This window comes from Panthera pardus, unplaced genomic scaffold (assembly GCF_024362965.1).
Source record: "Panthera pardus isolate Hobbes unplaced genomic scaffold, ASM2436296v1 HiC_scaffold_12, whole genome shotgun sequence".
Classification (NCBI taxonomy): Eukaryota; Metazoa; Chordata; class Mammalia; order Carnivora; family Felidae; genus Panthera; species Panthera pardus.
The window spans coordinates 16,103,524-16,123,358 of NW_026526677.1; the positions used below are offsets into that span (position 1 = coordinate 16,103,524).

Genomic DNA, 19,835 nt, shown 5'->3' on the forward strand with positions numbered 1-19,835 from the left:
GCGGGGCTCCAACTCATGAACCGTGAGATCGTGACCGGAATGGAAGTCAGATGCCTAACTGACTGAGCTACCCAGGTGCTCCAATCATGGGCACTTTTTAAAATGTAATTTCTTTTTATTGAGGTATACTATACATGTGGTAAAATTCACCCTTTGGGGAGCATACAGCTCTGTGAGCTTTGATGAATGCATACAGTCATGTAACCACCTTTACAGATGGAGAATGTTTCCGTTGCTCCCCCCACCCCCGCAGTTCCCTCATGTCCCTTAGTCATTCCCGGCCCCCACCTCCTGCCTCACAACTGCCAATCTCTCTTTGCTGTCCCGATACTTTCTAGCACGGTTTGGAAACCTGTTATGTTTATAATCTCTCTCTACTTCTTTTTGTGTGTTTCTGTACAAGCCTTTAGTCTCCGGTTTTATTGCACCACACGCAAGTCTGCCTAGTTTATTGTCTCAGCACTTGCTCCTCCCACAAGGTCAAATCCTGACACCCCTTAGTGGGAAGGAGTCTGTTTCAGTGATTGCCCTTTAGTTCCTGTTTCATATTTGGAGAATCTGTAGTTCTCCAAATGAATTTGTGTGTTGGGACACAGACTGTTTTAATGCAGGTAGAAATGAGAAGCAGTGGGGGGTAAGTTTGACACTGATACTGAAGGCCTTTTTTTTTTTTTTTTTCCTTCTAAATGTGTATTTTTGAGAAAAAGGGAATGCGAGTAAGAGTGGGAGAGGGGCAGAGAAAGGGAGAGAGAGATTCCCAGGCAGGCTCTGTGCTGATAGCGGATCCCATGACCCTGGGATCATGACCTGAGCAAAAACCGAGAGTCGGACCCTCAGCCAACTGAGCCACCCAGGGGCCCCAACACTGATGCCTTTTCGATCACTGGGTATTTTGAAGGTCCAGAGGGAGCCAACCTGTTCATCTACCACCTGCCCCAGGAGTTTGGAGATCAGGACCTGCTGCAGATGTTTATGCCCTTTGGGAATGTCGTGTCTGCCAAGGTTTTCATAGACAAGCAGACAAACCTGAGCAAGTGTTTTGGTATGTTGGCTTCTCTTTTGGTGTCGGGAGGGTTAAGTGCCTTTACCACTGAGAACAAAAAGGCTCTGAAAGCAGGAAGAGCAGGGTTTGAATTGGGTTACCATTTAACTCAACCTTGGGCAGATCAATTTTTTTATTGCTGTTCATGGATGATGGATTTCTACCCATACTGTTGCTCCGGAAGTAAAAATAATGTATGGAAATAGTTGGTCAGAAAACTTAAAAGTGCCATGTAGAAGTCAAGTGGTACTGTCGGGAATCTAATTTGTTTCATGTGATACAATTTCCAGAATTCTTGTCCCTGCTGAGAAATTTGGGATTTGAGACTATGCTCATAAGATATCTCTTGGCTCATCATGTCCCTCACCCAGGTTTCTGCTTGGATACACAGGTTTTGTAAGTTACGACAATCCTGTTTCGGCTCAAGCTGCCATCCAGTCCATGAACGGCTTTCAGATTGGAATGAAGCGGCTTAAAGTGCAGCTCAAACGTTCGAAGAATGACAGCAAGCCCTACTGAGCGTGCTCCCCTCTGAGACTGGAGTGAGAGGGTCTTCTGGTAAGTGGGGGAGGAGCACCCTTAATGATTCGAAGCCCTAAGGCTGTGTGTTGACAGCCCTGGACCCTGATCCCTGCCACTCTCGCAGGCACAGCTTGCCCCGAAGACTCGGCTACTGCCTTCTGTGGGAGTTTCGCTTCGTACAGAGGACGAGTTTGTGCTTTGGTTTCCAGTGTTTTACTTTGGAGTTTAGGTGCCATATCCTGAGTTTTTTTCTTTATTTAAAGTTTGCTGTGTTTGTAACCAGTGTGTGTTGAGAAGGACCAACATCAAACCGCCCTGGGGGGAGGAGGGGGAATGGAGAAGCATTAAAAAAGATCAGACCTTTCCCCACACTACCCCAAGAGAGGACTGAGTGAAACCAAAAATTGACCCCAGAATCTCCCTGAGTGCGAGAGTGGGTGAAATGAGAACTGGTGCCCAAGAGCCTTGGGGGCGGGGGGCGGGGAGGGCAGAGGCGAGGCTGGCTTTGGAGGTGAGGACAGTGACCCACACCCCATGGCCCCAGGAGCCGGAGGCTGAAGTGCCTCCATAGCTATCTTCTGGGGAGTTACTGAGTTCTTGCCACCTGTTTTTCAGATTCTTGTGCAGAATTTCTGCTGCTCTTTCCCAAGAAGGGGAAGACAGTTCTGTGGAAATAAAGCATTTGTTAAATTAGCTTGACATAGGCAACATGCAGGGAGACATCACCCATTACCGGCTTTTCCAGCCACCCATTGGTGTTGGATTGGCTCCGGCTGGCTGATGGCTGTTAAGGAGAAGCAGCCAGTCAAAAAGATCGTTTTTGGTTTATTTCAACACCACATTGTTAGACCACGGCCCATTTCTAATAGGTCCCTTTAAACAAGGTCTCTAGGCAAGACACTGTCTGGTTTCCTTCCTTGTAGTTGACCACAGCAGAGTGTCACTTCCATCCCAAGCCACAGTTTTCTCATGAGGGTAGATCTAAGAAGAGCTTACAGTATCTAGCTTGAAGGGGGCACCTCTCCTGAGCAGAGTGATCAAAAGCCATTGAATTGGCGGGGGGTGGGGGAGCCGCCTTCTTGGTGTACCTGAATCAGAAGGCACCTTTAAGCCAGAGTGCTGCATTTGTCAGCGGCCAGCACTTATCCGTAAAAGGATGAGAAATCTTTGCTTGCCTCTGTGGTTGAGGGATCCCAGATGTGGTATTCCCTCCCTCCCTCCGCCGCCCCCCCAAGACAGGCCCCTCTTCTAACCACTCCAGCCCCTTCTGCTCTTGGGGACAGAGGAGACAACAGGACGTTTACAGCCTCCATATGGATTTAGTGTTCATTTACCTCAGTATTACCATGTTCATTTTTGTCCTCATGCTTACAGTTAGCTCCCTGCTGCCTCCCACAGGCATCACTGCGGCTCTTGCCTGTGACCCACACAGCCTTTGGGCCCTTCCTCTGCTCCAAGAAATGCTGTGGGGCTGGAGAGCCAGAAAGGACGCGCTGTTGGGAATGTGCACCTGGGCAGAGGTAGCCCTGTTGGGATATGACTCTTAGCCAAGGCCAGGGACAGGGTCCCTGGGATCTTAAGCCTCACAAACATCGGTCCTGACCCCTAACAGCAGAGATGAGATTAAAGGGGTTGCCTTGGTATTAAGTCAGATGGGGACTCTCTCCCTTGTCATGCTGTCCCTTTGGGTCACAGACAGGGATTGACCGTCTTGCTGTTGTACAGATAGTTTGGTGGTGTTGGATTATCCCATTGAAGCAGGGACAGCTGTTCCCTTCTCATAGTGATAACTTGGGTCTGTTGTCCTCTAAGAAACGTGAAACATACTTCTTAAGCTGAACCACGTAAACTTGAATTCCGTGCACTGGGAGAAATGTGTCCTGTGTTTCAAGGATAAAACTGTTCCAAAGGCTTCCAGGGTCATGATGGGATTTTTTAAATAAATGCAAAAAATAAAAATAAAAAAGAAAAAAGAAAAAAAGAAAAAAATGCTAGGTTGGGGAGGCGCTGTTCTGAATCCCAACCGGCTGGAACCAAGAATGTCGTTTCTATTTTTATAGAAGTTTTATACAGCTCCGGGGTGGAGAATATTTATTACCTAAATTATATCTCTGGAAAAGGCCAGGATTTTGTAGAATCCAGAATGTGATTGTTGTACACACAGGGTGCTGTGTATGATTGAAACTACTGACTCTCTGTGGCCCGTTTGCAGCCCAGCTAATAATCTGCCAGAGGGGAAGGAGTTAATGCTGTGAATTGGCGGAGGAGAGAGCTGTGCTCCCCAGGGTGCTGCCGGTGCTGTGATAGCTGACCTTCTGTTCTGTCTTCCTCCTTGGCCATTATGGGGTTTTCCAAAGCCCAGAACTCCACTCCCTCCCTACTTTCTCTCCCATCCCCCTCCTCCCCCATCTCACAATTATTTGTCCATGGATTTGTCCTGGGCTCCGGGACCTTCTGAAATGCCTTTTTGAATAATATGAAAGGCAAAGGTGCAGTCAGCCCACCTTTGATAGCAGACCCAGAGGTTTCATACCTGCTTGTGAGTTCTCTTTTCTAAAAGGAGCATGTGCCACAGCAGGGCCCTGGGCAGCCACACGGCCAGCTGGTGAGACCAGGCACTTCTCTCTGTTCTCTTCTCTCCTGCCCAGCGAGTGAGCACAGTAGCACTGCCCTTGAGCACAGTTCTCTCCCCAGGCCAAAGATGGTTTGTGAAGAAGCTGCTCCCCTATAAGTCTCACGGTGTGGAAGGGTTCAGCTCGGAGAGTGGAGACTAGCAGTCGAGTCTTAAGCTATCCTTTTCTGTTGTGTGGGGGTTTCACTTACATAAATGTGTTTTCTGCTATAGTTTTGTTTCTTACTTGGGTTTTATCATGAAATTGATTTGCCTTGAATGCAGCCAGACACTGTCTCCTGGGTCCCACATGAGTGGCCAGGGCCTGTGTGGAAACTAAAAGCTTGGATTTCTGGAAACGAAAGGCCATCCCTGTAGAATTGAGGAGAAATCCCGGCCCTCTCCCCTAGAGAGTTCCCCCACCCCAGCCATGGTCTTCTGTTTTCTCCTGGGTTTGAGGAGTGGGGAGGCTGCACCTCTGCTCCACCAGAGAGACCTTACCTTCTTCCTGGGACGAGTTGGGGCGCCTCGGGAAATCCAAGCCTTAGGTTCCCTTCTGTCTCTGGCAGTTGGATGTTTTCTTGGTGTCCTCCATGTCCTTTTTGACTTTTCCCTTGTGTCCATTGTTAGCATGTGCAAAAGTTCCCTGTCATTACCCAGCCCCCGCCCCGCCCGCCCGCCTCCTCATTTCAGGGCTGTACACAGTGAGTGTTCCTTTTCTCTCTCTCTCTGTTTGGATGTATTGCTCTGTGTAACTCAGTGGGTCTCCCTCTTTCTGGTTTGTTTTTTTTTCTAGATTCCTGCCGTTTGTTCATCGTTGTGCCTAAAGCATGTCGATGTGGCGTCAAGTACATCGTCCAAATCCCTGTCTCTTCAGCTTCTCTGATGCTTGAACTCTCACCTTTGACCTTGTGTTGACCTTTGATGCTGACGTGTATTTTTATTATGTTTGTTTCTTTCTTTGTTATTTCTTTTTTTCTTTTCCTTTTTTTTTCTTTTGTGCTGCCAAATTGGTTTTGCTAGAACGACTGCTGAAGGGGAAATATTTAAACTTGCATTTGAATATAAAAAAATCTATTTTTCTAGAACTTCATAAGATAACCACTTGATTTTGTGATTCCAATTCTTTGTAACTGTCTTCAGAGCAGCCCTACTAGCACATACCGCGTGGTGTTTGTATTTCTGTGAACACACAGCCAGTCCGTTTCTAGGCTTTGTTTCTCTGTGTGCTTAGTTTTAAAGACAACTTTGAAGTAAACAATGAAATAAAAGATGTCACTAAAACCTTTGAGGCTCCTGAGCACATTTTGCTGATATAGTTTGTGGGGCTTGAGGAGACCGCATGTGTTCTTTTTGTTTTTCTGAGTTCTCAACTGCAGAAAACACCTGAACCCCTTTCCTTTTTGACCGCAGGCTGCAATTTGGGCCCCAGCCAGCCCTTTTTCTTTTTCTTTTGTGGTTCTTCCCTGTAGTGACCCTGCAGGGAGCCTTCAAATCCCTCTGGCCCCTTCCCCTCAGCCCCGCTGTGCCCGCCTCCATGCTTGTTCCTACAGTCTCCACAGCAAAATGTGATGCTTTGATTTTTTTTTTGTTTTTGTATTGTTTTTGTGTTTTTTTGTTTTGAATTTTTTCCTTTCCTACTAAGATTATGCCCAGAAAAAACAAGTTTTGCATGTTTCCTGCTGTTTCTTCACACCTTCGTATATATCACCTTCACCTCTCTGTTTTCTATAGTTTGTGCAAAAACTGACCGATTTAAAAGGGTTTCAAAGAAGCTGTTTTAAATTGTTGTGGGGTTGATTATTTTTTTCAAGATTGTATTGTTTTATTTTGAAGTGGCAACTTTCTCCTCTATTGCCCTTAGAGCGTTTGCCTGTGCACTTAGACTGTCACCTCATGTGGCCTCCAGGCCTCAGCATTGGTGGGGGGGGGGGGGGCGGGGGGAGGGCGGAAGCTGGCTGCTCTGCTCAGAGATGGGTGGGAAGGGGGCCTGGACAGGCACGAGGAGCAGAGATAGAACCCAGAAGGTGGCCGCGGGGTGGGCAAGAGGTTCAGCGCATTAGGGGTAGTGAGTGTCCCTCAGCCCCGAAGAAGGAGGGTGCTCTTAACCACTCGGAGGAGGTCATCCATGCACTAAGCGGCAATATACCTGCCAGCGCTTTTCCTAGGTGACAAGCACAATACTACAGTCTTCACACTGTTTACAGCCCTGGGCACCAACTACCCCACACTGGCTCTTCACCACAGCTCTGCTCTTGCTTAGCTTAAGTGGGGTGGGGGGTGAGGGCAGGGATTTGTTGTTTTTGTTTTTGTTTTTGTTTTAATTGGGTGAAGAGCCAAATAGCTACTGTCCCTGGGTGCCAGGCACGCCAGTTCCTTGGTTCCCTGAGGGGAACTTGCTCTCCTCTCTTGTGGCACCATCCAGCCTCAGGGTCTTAGGGACTTGAGTAAGAATGTGAATGGCGGAGGGAGAGGCCAGAGGAGACTAGAGGTCACGGGATGGATCTGTGGAGGTAAGAGGTTGCAGAGGGAGGAGTTTGTGATAGATTCCACCCAGACCTAAGCTGCTGGCGGGTGGGAGAGCTGGGAAGTAGGATTGTCCAGGGAATGGTGAAGAGGGGTAGCCGAGGGACGGGGGGGGGGGGGGGGGGGGGGGGGGGGGGTGGGGAAGGTAGAAGCACTGTTAGCGTCATCCATGCGGGGGTTGATGAAGGAAGGGGTCCTGGCAGAGTTTCTTCTGTGGGACCCGGCGGGTTGCCTAGTATTATGCTTGAGGCCACTCTTACTAGGAGGAGAGGGCGGCCAAATGGAGGCCCAGTGTATGGTAGGCTGCTTAATTTCCTGGAAGGGGTGATTGGATGGAAAGAGGCCAGGAACCCCAGCCTGAGCGAGACTGCCCGTGCACCCCACAGTCTGACTGCACAGAGCCGCCTCTGTTGGCAGAAGGCGCCGAGGCTCCCCTTCCTGTGTATTCAGAATCCGTGTTTGCCAATACATTTTGCTTTCAATTCCAAGAGGAGCTCTGGGAAAACCTGTGGATAAAACCAAATGCCAAACGTTGGACGTTGTTTCCTTTTCCTTTTCTCTCTCTGATTGTTTTAATTGTTCTGTGGTGGTTTTAATGGATTTGAGACCCTGGAGCGGCAGCTGCCTTTCTGATTTCCAGCTGCTTTTTGTGAATAATTTAAAAAGAAAAAAAAAAAAAGAAACTTTACATTTTGGAGACAAACCTGTGTGAGTTTTTTATTGGTACAAACGTTGTATTTAACACTAGGGGTTTTGTACAGTTTTTTGCCTTTTCTACTAGAAAACAATGTAAAGTGATTTCACAATGTGAAGAGAAAAAAAATTGCCACTATGACCAAACGCACAGTCTGTTCTGCAGCAACAACGGGATTCAATCAACTCAAAGTCGTGATTCAGCCGTAGAAATGCTTTTCCTTTACCTTGTTTGAGCTTTCCTTTCTTTCCTGTTTTGATTTGCAAAAGAAAATGTCTTTTCTGTGTGAACTTGTGTTGTACTATGTAGAAAATTATGGATTTTACTTTAATGGTTTAAAAAAAAAAAAAAAGGGCAAGAAGAGCCTTTGTCACTTTTCTGACCTGATCACAGAGTTTGTGTAGTGGATTAAAAAAGAAAAAAAAAATTGTTACAAGTTTGGAGCAAGGGAGTATGTGTTTAAAAGGAATCTCCTTCCTTTTTTTGTGTGTTTTTCCTTTTGTCCCAACGGGGAACCTAAATCTGTTTTAATTGCACAGACACACGGACAAAAAGTCATTTTGTATCTGCCAAGTGTGGTACCTTCCTTTGTTTATTTGCTATTAAACTGTTTGAGAAGAATTGACGTTGTCTTCAGAGTTATTATTGATTGTTGGGGTGGTCAGTGGGGTCCTTGGGGCTGGTGGGGATGGGGACGTTCCTGAAGAATGGGTGGGTACCCCGATAAGGTTTTGTTTTGATGTGCCTGTTTCATGGAACTGAACTCACCAAAGGCTCCTGAAAGAACATGACTTCTCCCCAGAAAACTACCTTCTCCATTATTCTGTATTCTTCCGCAACATTCCTGCTGATACAGGAGCATCTTCATGGATGTGAGGGCGATCTGGCTGCGACATCTGTCACCCCCCGTTGATCGCCAGGGTTGATGCGGCTGATCTGGCTGGCTAGGCGGGTGTCCCCTTCCTCCCTCACCGTTCCATGTGCGTCCCTCCCGAAGCTGCGCACTCTGTTGAAGAGGACGGCCTTCCCCGATAGAGGAGGACCGTTCTTCGGTCAAGGGTATGCGGGTAGCTGTGCTCCCCTGCTAGAGCCTCCAAACAAGCTCTCGGGAACATCTTCAAACTTTTGTGTAAATCTTCATTTTTGTGCTGCTTCCATTTCTAGTAGCGGCTGCCACGCTGCAGAATTGGCTAGACCAATGAGTGCAGATCCCCTCTCTGGGCTGTGGAGTTCCTGCGCACCAGGGAGGCAGCCAACCAGCACCGAGTCCCAGAACAGGAGACCCGTACTGTCTGGGCCTTTAATGCTCCACCACAAAGTGATTCAGCTCCTGTCCCCTTCATTCTGACCTCGGAACAAGGTCACAGAAGGGCATCTCTAGGATTCCTTGCGTTTGCTACTAATTCTAGATCACTCTCTGAGACTCTACAGCTGGGCCTCCTGAGACATCCAAGGGCTGCAGGCTCAGCATTGGACTGGGAGGCTAGAGGCCTGCAGCCAGCACAGGGGCTGTGGGTGGGCCAGGCCCCGACCTCATCAGAGTCTCTGTGAGGTGTATCTGGAGGAGCATTTCTCAGTGGGAGTTAACACTGAGTACTAGCCCATGAAATGTTTGATGAAGTAAGAGTTCGGAACGCAAATAAATTTGGGAATAGTGCTTTCTCCTCGTTTGTGTTCATTAAAAATAAGTTTAAAAGCGAAAACTTTGTATTACTCTGCCGTAATTATCCTAGCTTAACTTCATTGACTGTTTACCACAATCCAAGTGCCATGGGAAACTCTTGATACATGTTATATGTTCCAATCTTTATAACATCCCTGGGAGGGAGCTACTGTTCCCATTCTCGTTTTGTAGGTGAGTCAACTGGGGTTCAAAGACACTGGTTCGGGCCTCCTGAGTGTCTTGACTTCAGCTCAGGTCACGATCTCACAGTTTGCGAGTTCGAGCCCCACATCAGGCTCTCTGCTGTCAGTGTGGAGCCTGCGTAGGATCCTTTGTCTCCCTCTCTCTCTCTCTGCCCCTTCCCCACTTGTGTGCACATGTCTGCTCTTTCTCTCAAAAATGAACATTAAAAAAGCTTCAGTAAAAAGATACTGTGTTGTCTCCCAGAAGGTGGTGTGCACTGAGAACCAAGCCAGGTCTGCCCACCTCCCGAACCCTTTCTCTAAACCACTGCTGAGGAGAAATAACTCCAGAAGAGCAAATAAATGTGCCTTAGTTAAGCTGTGCCTTCTCCTCACACGTGCTTGCACGCTGCCCCCTAGACTCCAGTGGAGGGCACCTGGGGGGCCTACAACTCTTGTGGTTCCCTCAGGTGGTGAACTGTTGCAACCTGGCCCCCACCCACCCCCACCCTTAGAGCAGCTATCTTGGTGTAGAAGGGATTTGCTAATAACTCACTGCTCCCAGACAGATGGTCCGCACGCTTGACAAGGCACCGCTTCCTTGGAGGACTGGGGCACTTTCTGCGCCAGTCCTGCCACAACTGTTCTCTACCTAATGTTTTGTTTCGTTGTGATGAAATACACATATATAACACCAGATGTTCTTAAACCACTCATAAGTAGATAATCCAGTGGCATTCAGTACATTTACAGTCCTGTACAACCATCACCACCTGGTGTAAGTTTGATATTTTAATTCTGTTTTTAATGTACATTGTGTGTTTATTATTATTTTTTTTTAATTTTTTTTAACGTTTATTTATTTTTGAGACAGAGCATGAACGGGGGAGGGTCAGAGAGGGGGACACAGAATCCGAAACAGGCTCCAGGCTCTGAGCGGTCAGCACAGAGCCCGACGCGGGGCTCGAACTCACGGACCGCAAGATCATGACCTGAGCCGAAGTCGGCCGCTTGACCGACTGAGCCACCCAGGCGCCCCTACATTATGTGTTTAAATACACATTAAACTACATAACCAGTATGCCCGTAAGGTGTCTTCTCACAGAGGGCGTTTCACACATTGGAAAATGGGGCCAAGGTAGAGAGGGGCTTCCTTTGAGGACTCCCTTCCCAACTGGTTTCCTCTGTAATGAGAGGGTGATTGAACCTGAAGTTCTCTCCCATCTAGCTCAAATTTTTCTGTCACTCAAGATCAAGGTGGCAGATCTTGTCTTTTCAAATCTTTGCCTTAGGACTCTTGTTCTCCTGAGATAGAACCTGATACAAAAATAGAACGTGAAGTACAACTTAACATCTTTCAATTTAACATTGTCCTTAGGATATTGTTTCTCTTGAAAATGTGCAAAACAGAATATGCCAAAGGTAGTTTTGTTTACCTTTTTTTTAAAATGTTTATTCCTTTTTGAAAGTGCGTGTGAGCACACATGTGAGTGGGGGAGGGGCAGAGGGAGACAAACCAGGACAGAGGATCTGAAGCCGGCTCTGTGTTGAAGGCAGAAAGCCCACTGTGGGGCTGGAACCCACTGACCTGAGCCCAAGTTGGACGCATAACAGCCACCCAGGTGCCCCTCAACGTTTTTTTAATGTTTATTTTAGAGTGAGAGTGTGAGCGGGGGAGGGGCAGAGAGAGAGGGAGACGGAGGATCCAAAGTGAGCTCTGCCCTGACAGCAGAGAGCTTGATGCGGGGCCCAAACTCACAAACGCTGAGATCACGATCTGAGCTGAAGTTGGACGCTTAACCGACTGAGCTACCCAGGTGCCCCCAAAAGTACTCTTTTTAACCTTTAAAAGAATATTCAGGCTTGAGATGCCTGGGTGGCTCAGTCAGTTAAGTGTCCAATTCTTGGTTACAGCTCAGGTCATGACGCACGGTTCATGGGATCGAACTCTGTGTTGGGCTCCACGCTGACAGTACAGAGCCTGCTTGAGATTCTCTGTCCCTCTCTCTCTGTGCCTCCACCCCCCCCGCCCCTTTCTCGATAAACTTTAAATAAATAGATAATATTGAGGCTTGTGCACCTCTGTAATCATATAGCTGTATCTTAATTAAAACTGTATTCCTTTTTAAAACCCACACGCAGACACCTTTTATTTTTTAATAGGATCCTCGGACCTAGGTGTTGCCACACTCCTGGTTCCCAGCTCCCCACAGAGGCAGCCTCTGCACCAGCTTTCTCAGCCAGCACACTGCCCTAAGGCTCCCAGGTCCTTCACCTAGTGTGCTCACCTGAGCGTCTCAGTCCCTGATGAAGAAAGGCATTAGGAAGGAAATGAGACCAGGTTTGTGACTTTACCTCTGGGAATGTCATACTAATGTCTGATGGCATTGCCCTTCCAGGAGGGATCAGAGAGGGTTTTTTCTTGCACCTTCTGCCTCTCTGAAGCATTTTCCTTCTCTCTCAGGAGTCCTTTCCAACCCCCACCATCTGGTGTTTAATTTCTTCTGCATACGTTGACTTTCTCTTCCCCGGTAAAGGCTTCAGCTCTAGGGATGGCTCTTGCTTTTTAAATCAAAGTCAGAGTCTTGGGAGGGGAAATGGAACACAGTTCAACTGAGAAGAGCCATCCTGATGCTCCTGCAGTTGAGGCTCCAGGACTTGAGCCGTGCCTGCATCCCCACCAACACCCCCTCCACCCCCAAGTCGGGGTGGGGGGGGCGGTCCCACTGACCTGAGGCCTCCTGAGGTTTTGGTATTTTTAAATAGCTTGATGGAGATAGAAATCTCATAGTCTACAATCCACCCACTTAGCGCGGACAGGTCTTTGGATTTCAGTGTTGTGCAACCATCACCACAGCCTAATTTTAGAACATGTTCATCCACCCCAAAAAGAAACCCCATACTCATTAGCAGTCACTCCCCTTCTCACCTCCTCCTTGTCCCCAGTCCCTGACAACCACTAATCTTTCTGCGCTATAGATTTGCTTATTCTAGATGTGTCCTATAAACGCAGTCATAGAATATGTGCCTTCTGTGTCTGGCTTTCGCTTGGGCTACCTCCCGAGGCCTGTTCTTTCCTCCCCCTGCTTGAAAGCAACTCAGCATTAGGAGCCACCTGCTCCTGCCACTCCTGGTCCTTCTGAGCTCTCCACACAGTCCAGCCACGTGTCTGTAGCCCCTGTCGCTTCCATCTCTCCTGGCTCCTCTGGTTACCTGCTGTACATCTGCCTCCCCCTGAATCTGGCTGTCTTCTGGGCCCGTCTACACTGTCCAGTTCGATTACTCACTAGCCACGGTAGCTGTTTAAAATAAATTTCATTCCTCACTTTCACCCTGAAGCTACATGTGACCAGTGACCCCTGCATTGGACAGTGGAGGGACCTAGAACATCTCCATCACGGCAGTTAGTTACAGTGGTCAGGACTGTTCTAGATGTTACTTTGCATTTCTTAGAGAGAGAGAGAGAATAGTGTGAGCTTGAGCCAGGAATGGGTAGGGAACGGAGGGGAGAAGAATGCCAAGCAGGCTCTGCATTATCAGCACACTGGGCTCAAACTCACCAACTGAGATTGTGACCTGAGTCGAAATCAGGAGTCAGACGCTTCACCAACTGAGCCACCCGGTGCCCCAGCATTACTTTACCTTTAAGAAGACAAAACAACTCCCAAGGTGCCTGAGTGGCTCAGTCGGTTAAGCATCCAACTTTTGCTCAGGTCGTGATCTCACAGTTAACGGGTTCGAGCCCCGCGTCAGGCTCTGCACTGACAGCTCAGAGCCTGGAACCCGCTTCGGAGTCTGTGTCTCCCTCTCTCTCTGCCCCTCCACCACGCACACACACTCTCTCTGTCTCTTTCAAAAATAAATAAACGTTAAAAAAAAATCTTAAAAAGATGACAAAATAATTCCCATTTATGGATTGTATCTGTTCTCCTCCACCCAGCACCTAGCAGCATAGGAAGGTGGAGACTGAGGCACAGAGAAGCTACAATTGTCACATAGCTCTAAGTAGGAAAGTTAGGTTTTTAACCCAGGTCAACCTGACTTCGAACTCCCTGTAGAGCATATTCCTTTGGGAGGGTCTATGGTGGACCGTTGTTTAAGTTCCACCTCAAGGGGCACCTGGATGGCTCAGTGGCTCCTTGGAGCCCCAAGGGCTAGCAGGTAAGAGGTAATGCAGGAAACATGTAATGAATAGATGAACAGATACCAAAAGGTGATAGTTGATTTTGGTCAAGAGCTTCTTGATGTGCTCCCCCTGCCCCCAATTACATTAGAGTTTGATTTCGAAATTTCCACCCACTCCAGAAGAAAGGGGATCCTTTCCTTTCATACCTTGTTTATACATCGCTCCCAGCCAGTACCTGGGTTCAACGTAGGGCCTCAGTGGCCTTGAAACAAATGACAGCCAAGTCCCTTAGAGCCATTTTACAGGGACCCTGCTAATACAACTCCCAAGACAGCCCCCAGAGGCCCTGTCCCACAAGGAAGTTGGTGCCAGCACCTGCTTGGCCCTGTGCTGCTGGAGAGCCCCCGCGGCAGTCTGGGAACTCCGAGAGAGGGGAACCTACCTGCGGTCCTCTAGCCTTGAGACTGTCCCGGACCCAGTCATCCTTGAATGTGCCCAGAGCCTGACACAATGACCTTTTCAGTTTTTTTTAATTTTTAAAAATGTTTATTTATTTTGGGGAGAGCATGAGCAGACGGGCAGAGAAAGGTGACAGAGGATCCAAAGCAGGCTCTGCGTTGACAGCAGTGAGCCCACTGGGGGCTCCAACTCACAAACCGCAAGATCATGACTTGAGCCAAAGTTGGACACTCAACTGACTGAGCCACCCAGGTGCCCCCACAATGACCTTTTTAAAAAATCATTTCAGGGGCGCCTGGGTGGCTCAGTCGGTTAAATGACCGACTTCGGCTCAGGTCAAATCTCGAGGTTTGTGAGTTCGAGCCCCTCATCGGGCTCTATGCTGACAGCTCGGAGCCTGGAGCCTGCTTTGGATTCTGTGTCTCCCTCTCGCTCTGCCCCCTCTCGCCTCATGCTTTGTCTCTCGCTCTGTCTCTCGGAAATAAATGTTAAAAAAAAATTTTTAAATCATTTTAGGGTTCTAGTTTTTTTTTTTTTTTTATTAAAATAGTTATATAGAAGAAGCTTTAGAGTATGGTGGGAAAAGATTTGTTCAGGAATCTCTTAATCTGGTCGGACCACTAGTCCTGGGACCTTGGGCAAGTAAGTGACTTGATTGTCTCAGCCTCACATTCCTCATGTGCCAAATGGAAGTAGAAGACACCCACCCAGCAGAGCTGGGAAGATGAGAGATTGGCACAGGGCCGCCCCTGGCAAACACTTGCTCAACTTGCTAAAAACCCTAAGTATATAAAAGTTAGAAGTGAGCGTTTCCCCATCCCACAGCCCATTGATAACTGTTAAACAGATGGGGTAAGTGTGCTTCCAGAAATTTTCTCTCTATATACAAAAAATATGTACATATATAATTTTTGTTAATAAAAATGAGATCGTGTCATAATGTACAGAATGTTCTGCAGCGTGCAGTTTTTCGTTTACTATGTCACGGGCACCCTTCCATCTCAGTATGTACTCCACCATCTACAGCTTTCAGTTTTAGAGGCTACAGAGCATTTCATGGTTTCTTCACCACTTTCCTACTGGACATAGATTATTTCTAGTTTTTCCACTCTTACAAACAGTAAAAGCCAATTCCAGGAAGGTTCAGTAGGCCCGTTATAGGGGTGTTAGTTCAGTGACTCGTTTTCATAGAAACTACCAGAGAGATGATACCCCAATTTACAACCAGGAAAATGAATGTGTCGAGAGGAACAAACTGCCCAAGGATCCCACAAATCCCGGCAGAGGGGGCCTGAGACTGTCCCCTGTGGTTACATTTGTCATGCTTCTGCAGCAGGGGCCAGGCAGGCAATGCAAGTGAGTGAACAGAGGCCGACCTAACATGACAGATGACACCCGGCCTCAGTGTCAAGGCAAAAACAGTGGGAGCGAGGTGGGGGCTGTGGGTGAAAGAGACATTCCTGGTCTGCCTACCTGACTGGTTGACCTGCAGAATACCAGGACCGAGGGTGTTTGAGCTCCTGTCTCCAGGAGAAGCAGAAAATGCCGAGTTTTATATAAAATCTCCGAGGTAACAAATGTAGCCAACCAACTCAGAGGTCTCCAGCCTTTGCATGCCACATTGAGACCCCTGCTTCAGCCCCAAACTTAATATTCTATTTTTTTTTAATGTTCATTTATTTTTGAGAGACAGAGACAGAGTGTGAGAGTGGGAGGGACAGAGAGAGAGAGAGAGGGAGACACAATCTGAAGCAGTCTCCAGGCTCTGAGCTGTCAGTACAGAGCCCGACTGGGGCTCGAACTCAAGAGCTGTGAGATCCTGACCTGAGCCGAAGTCAGAAGCTTAACTGACTGAGCCACCCAGGCACCCCTGATTCTACTTTTGATTATAATTTTTTTTTAACGTTTATTTATTTTTGAGGCAGAGAGAGACAGAGCATGAACAGGGGAGGGGCAGAGAGAGAGGGAGACACAGGATCGGAAGCAGGCTCCAGGCTCTGAGCTGTCAGCACAGAGCCTGACGTGGGGCTCGAACTCACGGACCGTGAGATCATGACCTGAGCCAAAGTCGGACGCTCAACCGACCGACGCCACCCAGGCACCCCATCTACTTTTGATTGTAAAGCAGGGGTCTAGCATGTGAGGCACGTAGCTTGTACCTGACACAGAAGGCACTTGGTAGAAGCCTCCGTGCCCCCGTGCCACACCACCCTGGGAGGTTAAGTGGCTCCGAAAGGACCATTTCAATCTGTCCTTTTGACTTCCAGGGGCCATTTGTCTGCCTTCACTGCCGTTCATTGGTGAGCAAGGCTTGACTCTTGACCCCTCTCCTGAGCCGCCTTTGTATACATTTCTTCTGGCCACCCTGACCAGAGCCTCTGTTCTGTTGTGATTTCTGAAGACGGGTATCCAATTCCCCCTTTACTTTTCTCCCTCTCCCTCCTCCTTCCTGAGACAGTATCATGGTTAAGAGAGGGACTGCTGGGGGGCGCCTGGGTGGCTCAGTCGATTAAGCGTCCGACTTCAGCTCAGGTCACGATCTCGCGGTCCGTGAGTTCGAGCCCCCGCGTTGGGCTGTGGGCTGATGGCTCAGAGCCTGGAGCCTGCTTCCGATTCTGTGTCTCCCTCTCTCTCTGCCCCTCCCCCGTTCATGCTCTGTCTCTCTCTGTCTCAAAAATAAATAAAACGTTAAAAAAAATATTTTTTAAAAAGAGGGACCGCTGGGGTCACACTGCTCAGATCCAGTCCCTGCTCTGTCTCTAGCCGTGTGGTCTTGGGCAGGGTCAAGTTACCTCTCGGTGCCTCAGTTTCCTCATCTGTAAACTGAAGGAAATGTTTAGCTCAGGAAATTTTAGTTGTCGTTCTTCCGTTGGTCTCACTTTGCCAGGGGCTGTGCAGGTGCTAAGGGTACAAAGACAAACCACAGCCTTTGCCCTAAAGGAGCATGACCTTGACATAACTGTGCAGTAGTCCGTAAAGGGCTGACTGGGGGACAGAGGGAAACTTTCTCCTGCCCAGTTTTCAAGTTCTGAGATCATGTGAGTTCCCAGGGACCCAAAAGGTACCCAGACTCCTTTGGGGCAGATGTAGGCTGCCCATGTCCTTTCCTTCCTGCCAAAGACCAAGATGAATTCAGGTCTAGACTTTTGAGCGGGAGTGAATCTGCTAGGTCTTTCACTTTCCCTGTGGGCCCAGTTTCCTTCCCCTCTGGAGGTTAACTTTCACCAAGGACCCACCTTCCCAGATGAGAGGAAGATCCCAGCCAACACTCCTGTGCGAATGGCTCCTTGGCTGGCCACCGAAACTTCCTCTCTCCCCCTTTCCCAGTTCCGTGGTGGGGATTCAAGAGCACTTCCCCCTGGGGAGTGCCCCTGACCTTGCCTGGCCCCATGGGTCTTTTCCCTACATCCTCTCCACCCTCTGCTGCGCTGTGACCCTGGGGCATGGACTCCTGAACTGGCTGTGAGCCCTCCTGCTCCAGATTGCCCCTCTCTGGACCCACGTGCCTCACAGTAAAGAGGAAGCCAGCTCTGCCCACACCTCGGTTTCCCCAGGATGAGGCAGGACACGGCAGATTGGCTGTGAAGCCTGCAGCGGTTGCTTTGAATTTCAAAATTAGACTTTTGTTCCTCCCCCTTTTCCCATTCATTCATTCAGCATGTTCATTGAGTGGCCATGCCTGGCCTGGCCCTGGAGATAGTCAGCGGTGGATGAGACAGAGACATGCCCACACATGTGAGTAGGGAAACAGATGTTAAGCAAATAACCTTATTGATGAATATAAAATTATAGAGGTAAGTCTTGTGTCAGAATGGAATGTGATTCTCCACAAGAGCATAATAAGCTGATTCACCCTAACTAGAATGTAACTAGGCAGAATATTGGGGTAAGGAGGAAGAAAGGAATCAAGAGGTACAAAGGCCCTGGGGCAAACGGGGTTGGCAATTCCTCAGAAGTTGAACACCACAAAAAATGAAAACATGGGAGTATGTTGGTGGCTCAGTCAGTTGAGCGTCCAACCCTTTTTTTTTTTTTTTTTATGTTTATTTATTTTTGAGAGATAGAGACAGAGAGCGAGTTGGGGAGAGGCAGAGAGAGAGGGAGACACAGAATCTGAAACAGGCTCTGAGCTGTCAGCACAGAGCCCGACATGGGGCTCAAACTCGGGAACGGTGAGACCACGACCTAGGCTGAAGTCAGACACTTCACCGACTGAGCCACCCAGGTGCCCAACTGTCTGACTTTTGATTTCAGGTCAGGTCATGGTCTCATGATTCATGAGTTCGAGCCCTGCATTGGGCTCTGTGCTGACAGTGTGGATCCTGCTTGGGATTTTCTCTCTACTCCTCCTCCCACTTACTGTGTCTCTCAGAATAAATAAATAAAGTTTAAAAAATTTTAAATAGAAAATGAGAAGATTTGTCCATGAATGTTCATAGCATGGTTATTCTTTACAGCCCAAAAGTGCAACAACCCCCAAATATCCATCAACTAATGAATGGTTAAATAAAATGATATGTCTATCCAATGGATACTATTCAGCTGTAAAAAGGAATAAAGTACAGTATGGATGAACCTTGAAAACATGATGCTCTGTGAAAGAAGCCAGTCACAAAAGGCGGCTTGTTTTATGATTGCATTTATATGAAATGTCCAGAATAGACAATTCCATAGAAAGTAGATAGTGGGGGTGCCTGGGTGGCTCTGTCAGTTAAGCATCTGACTCTTGGTTTCGGCTGAGGTCATGATCTCACAGTTCATGGGTTCAAGCCCTGCATCGGGCTCTACTCTCACAGTGTGGAGCCTGCTTGGGATTCTCTCTCTCCCTCTCCCTGCCCCTCCCCTGCTTGTTCTCTCTCTCTCTCTCTCTCTCTCTCTCTCAAAACTAAATAGACTTTAAAAATTAAAAAATATAATTTTTTAAAAAGACAGTAGATAGTGGTTGTGGGGTGTATTAATTTGCTCGGTCTGCCATAACAAAGTACCATAGACTGAGTGGCTTAAACAGTAGGAATTTATTTTCTGAAAGTTCTAGAAGCCAGAAGTCAGAGATCAAGTGTTGAAAGGGTGGGTTCCTCCTGAGGCCTCTCTCCTTGACTTGAAGGTGGCTGTCTTTTGTCTATGTCCTCACTTGGTCTTACAGTGTGTGTCTGTGTCCTGATCTCTCTCTTATGACACTAGTCATATTAGGTTAGGGCCCTCCCTAATGACTTCATTTTACCTCTTTAAAGATGGTGTCTATGGGGTGCCTGGGTGGCTCAGTTGGTAAGCGTCTGACTTCAGCTCAGGTCATGATCTCAGTTTGTGAGTTCGAGCCCCGCATTGAGCTCTGTACTGACAGCTCAGAGCCCGGAGCCTGCTTCAGATTCTGTGTCTCCCTCTCTCTCTGCTCCTCCCCCACTCACACTCTCTCACTCCAAACTTAATAAACATTAAAAAAAAATTGAAAAAAAAAAAAGATGGTGTCTCTAAGTGCATCCCATCTAGGGGTAAGTCTTCAACATATGGATCAGGGAGGGCACCAATTCAGCCATAATGGGGGGGGATAGAGTGACTTCTCATCAGTATGGGGCTTCTTTTTGATGTGGTAAAAATATTCTGGAAGTAATGGTGATCAATGCACAAATTTGTGAATATACTAAAAACTCTGTTCATCCTGAAAGAAGGATTTTTGCCTTGGGGCAAGAAAGAGCCTGGTGTGCAGAGAAGAACGAGAAAAATCAGGGGAGACGAGCTGGTGGGATTGGCAGGGCCCTGTCACCTAGAGTGTCTCAATACTAGGACCCCCAATATTTCAAGCGTCTGCTCTCTATTTAAGACGTTCTGCTCTCCAAATAGATCTCTATATAAGACAGCTCTACATAAGGTGCCAGGGTGGCTCTTGGTTTCAGCTTGGGTCATGATCTCAGGGTCCTCAGGTCAAGCCCTGTGTCAGGCCCCACACTGGGCACGGAGCCTGCTTGGGATTCTCTCTCTCCCTCTACTGCTTGTACTTTCTCTCTCTCTCTCT

At 48.0% G+C, this 19,835-nt stretch overlaps 1 protein-coding gene across 13 annotated transcripts in view; it reads left to right on the plus strand.

The window, feature by feature from the left end:
* CELF1 (CUGBP Elav-like family member 1) overlaps positions 1-8,016 on the plus strand; it is a 75,091-nt gene extending 67,075 nt beyond the window's left edge. For 11 of the 13 annotated variants that reach the window (XM_053899709.1, XM_053899708.1, XM_053899710.1 and 8 more), the window contains 2 exons: positions 899-1,042; positions 1,434-8,016. In XM_053899709.1, coding sequence (XP_053755684.1) covers positions 899-1,042; positions 1,434-1,561 — 272 coding nt within the window. In that variant the 3' untranslated portion in view covers positions 1,562-8,016. The remainder of the gene's footprint in view (positions 1-898; positions 1,043-1,433) is intronic. The other 2 variants (XM_019412437.2, XM_019412435.2) reach the window with 2 other exon arrangements.
* Positions 8,017-19,835: the final 11,819 nt, after the last annotated feature.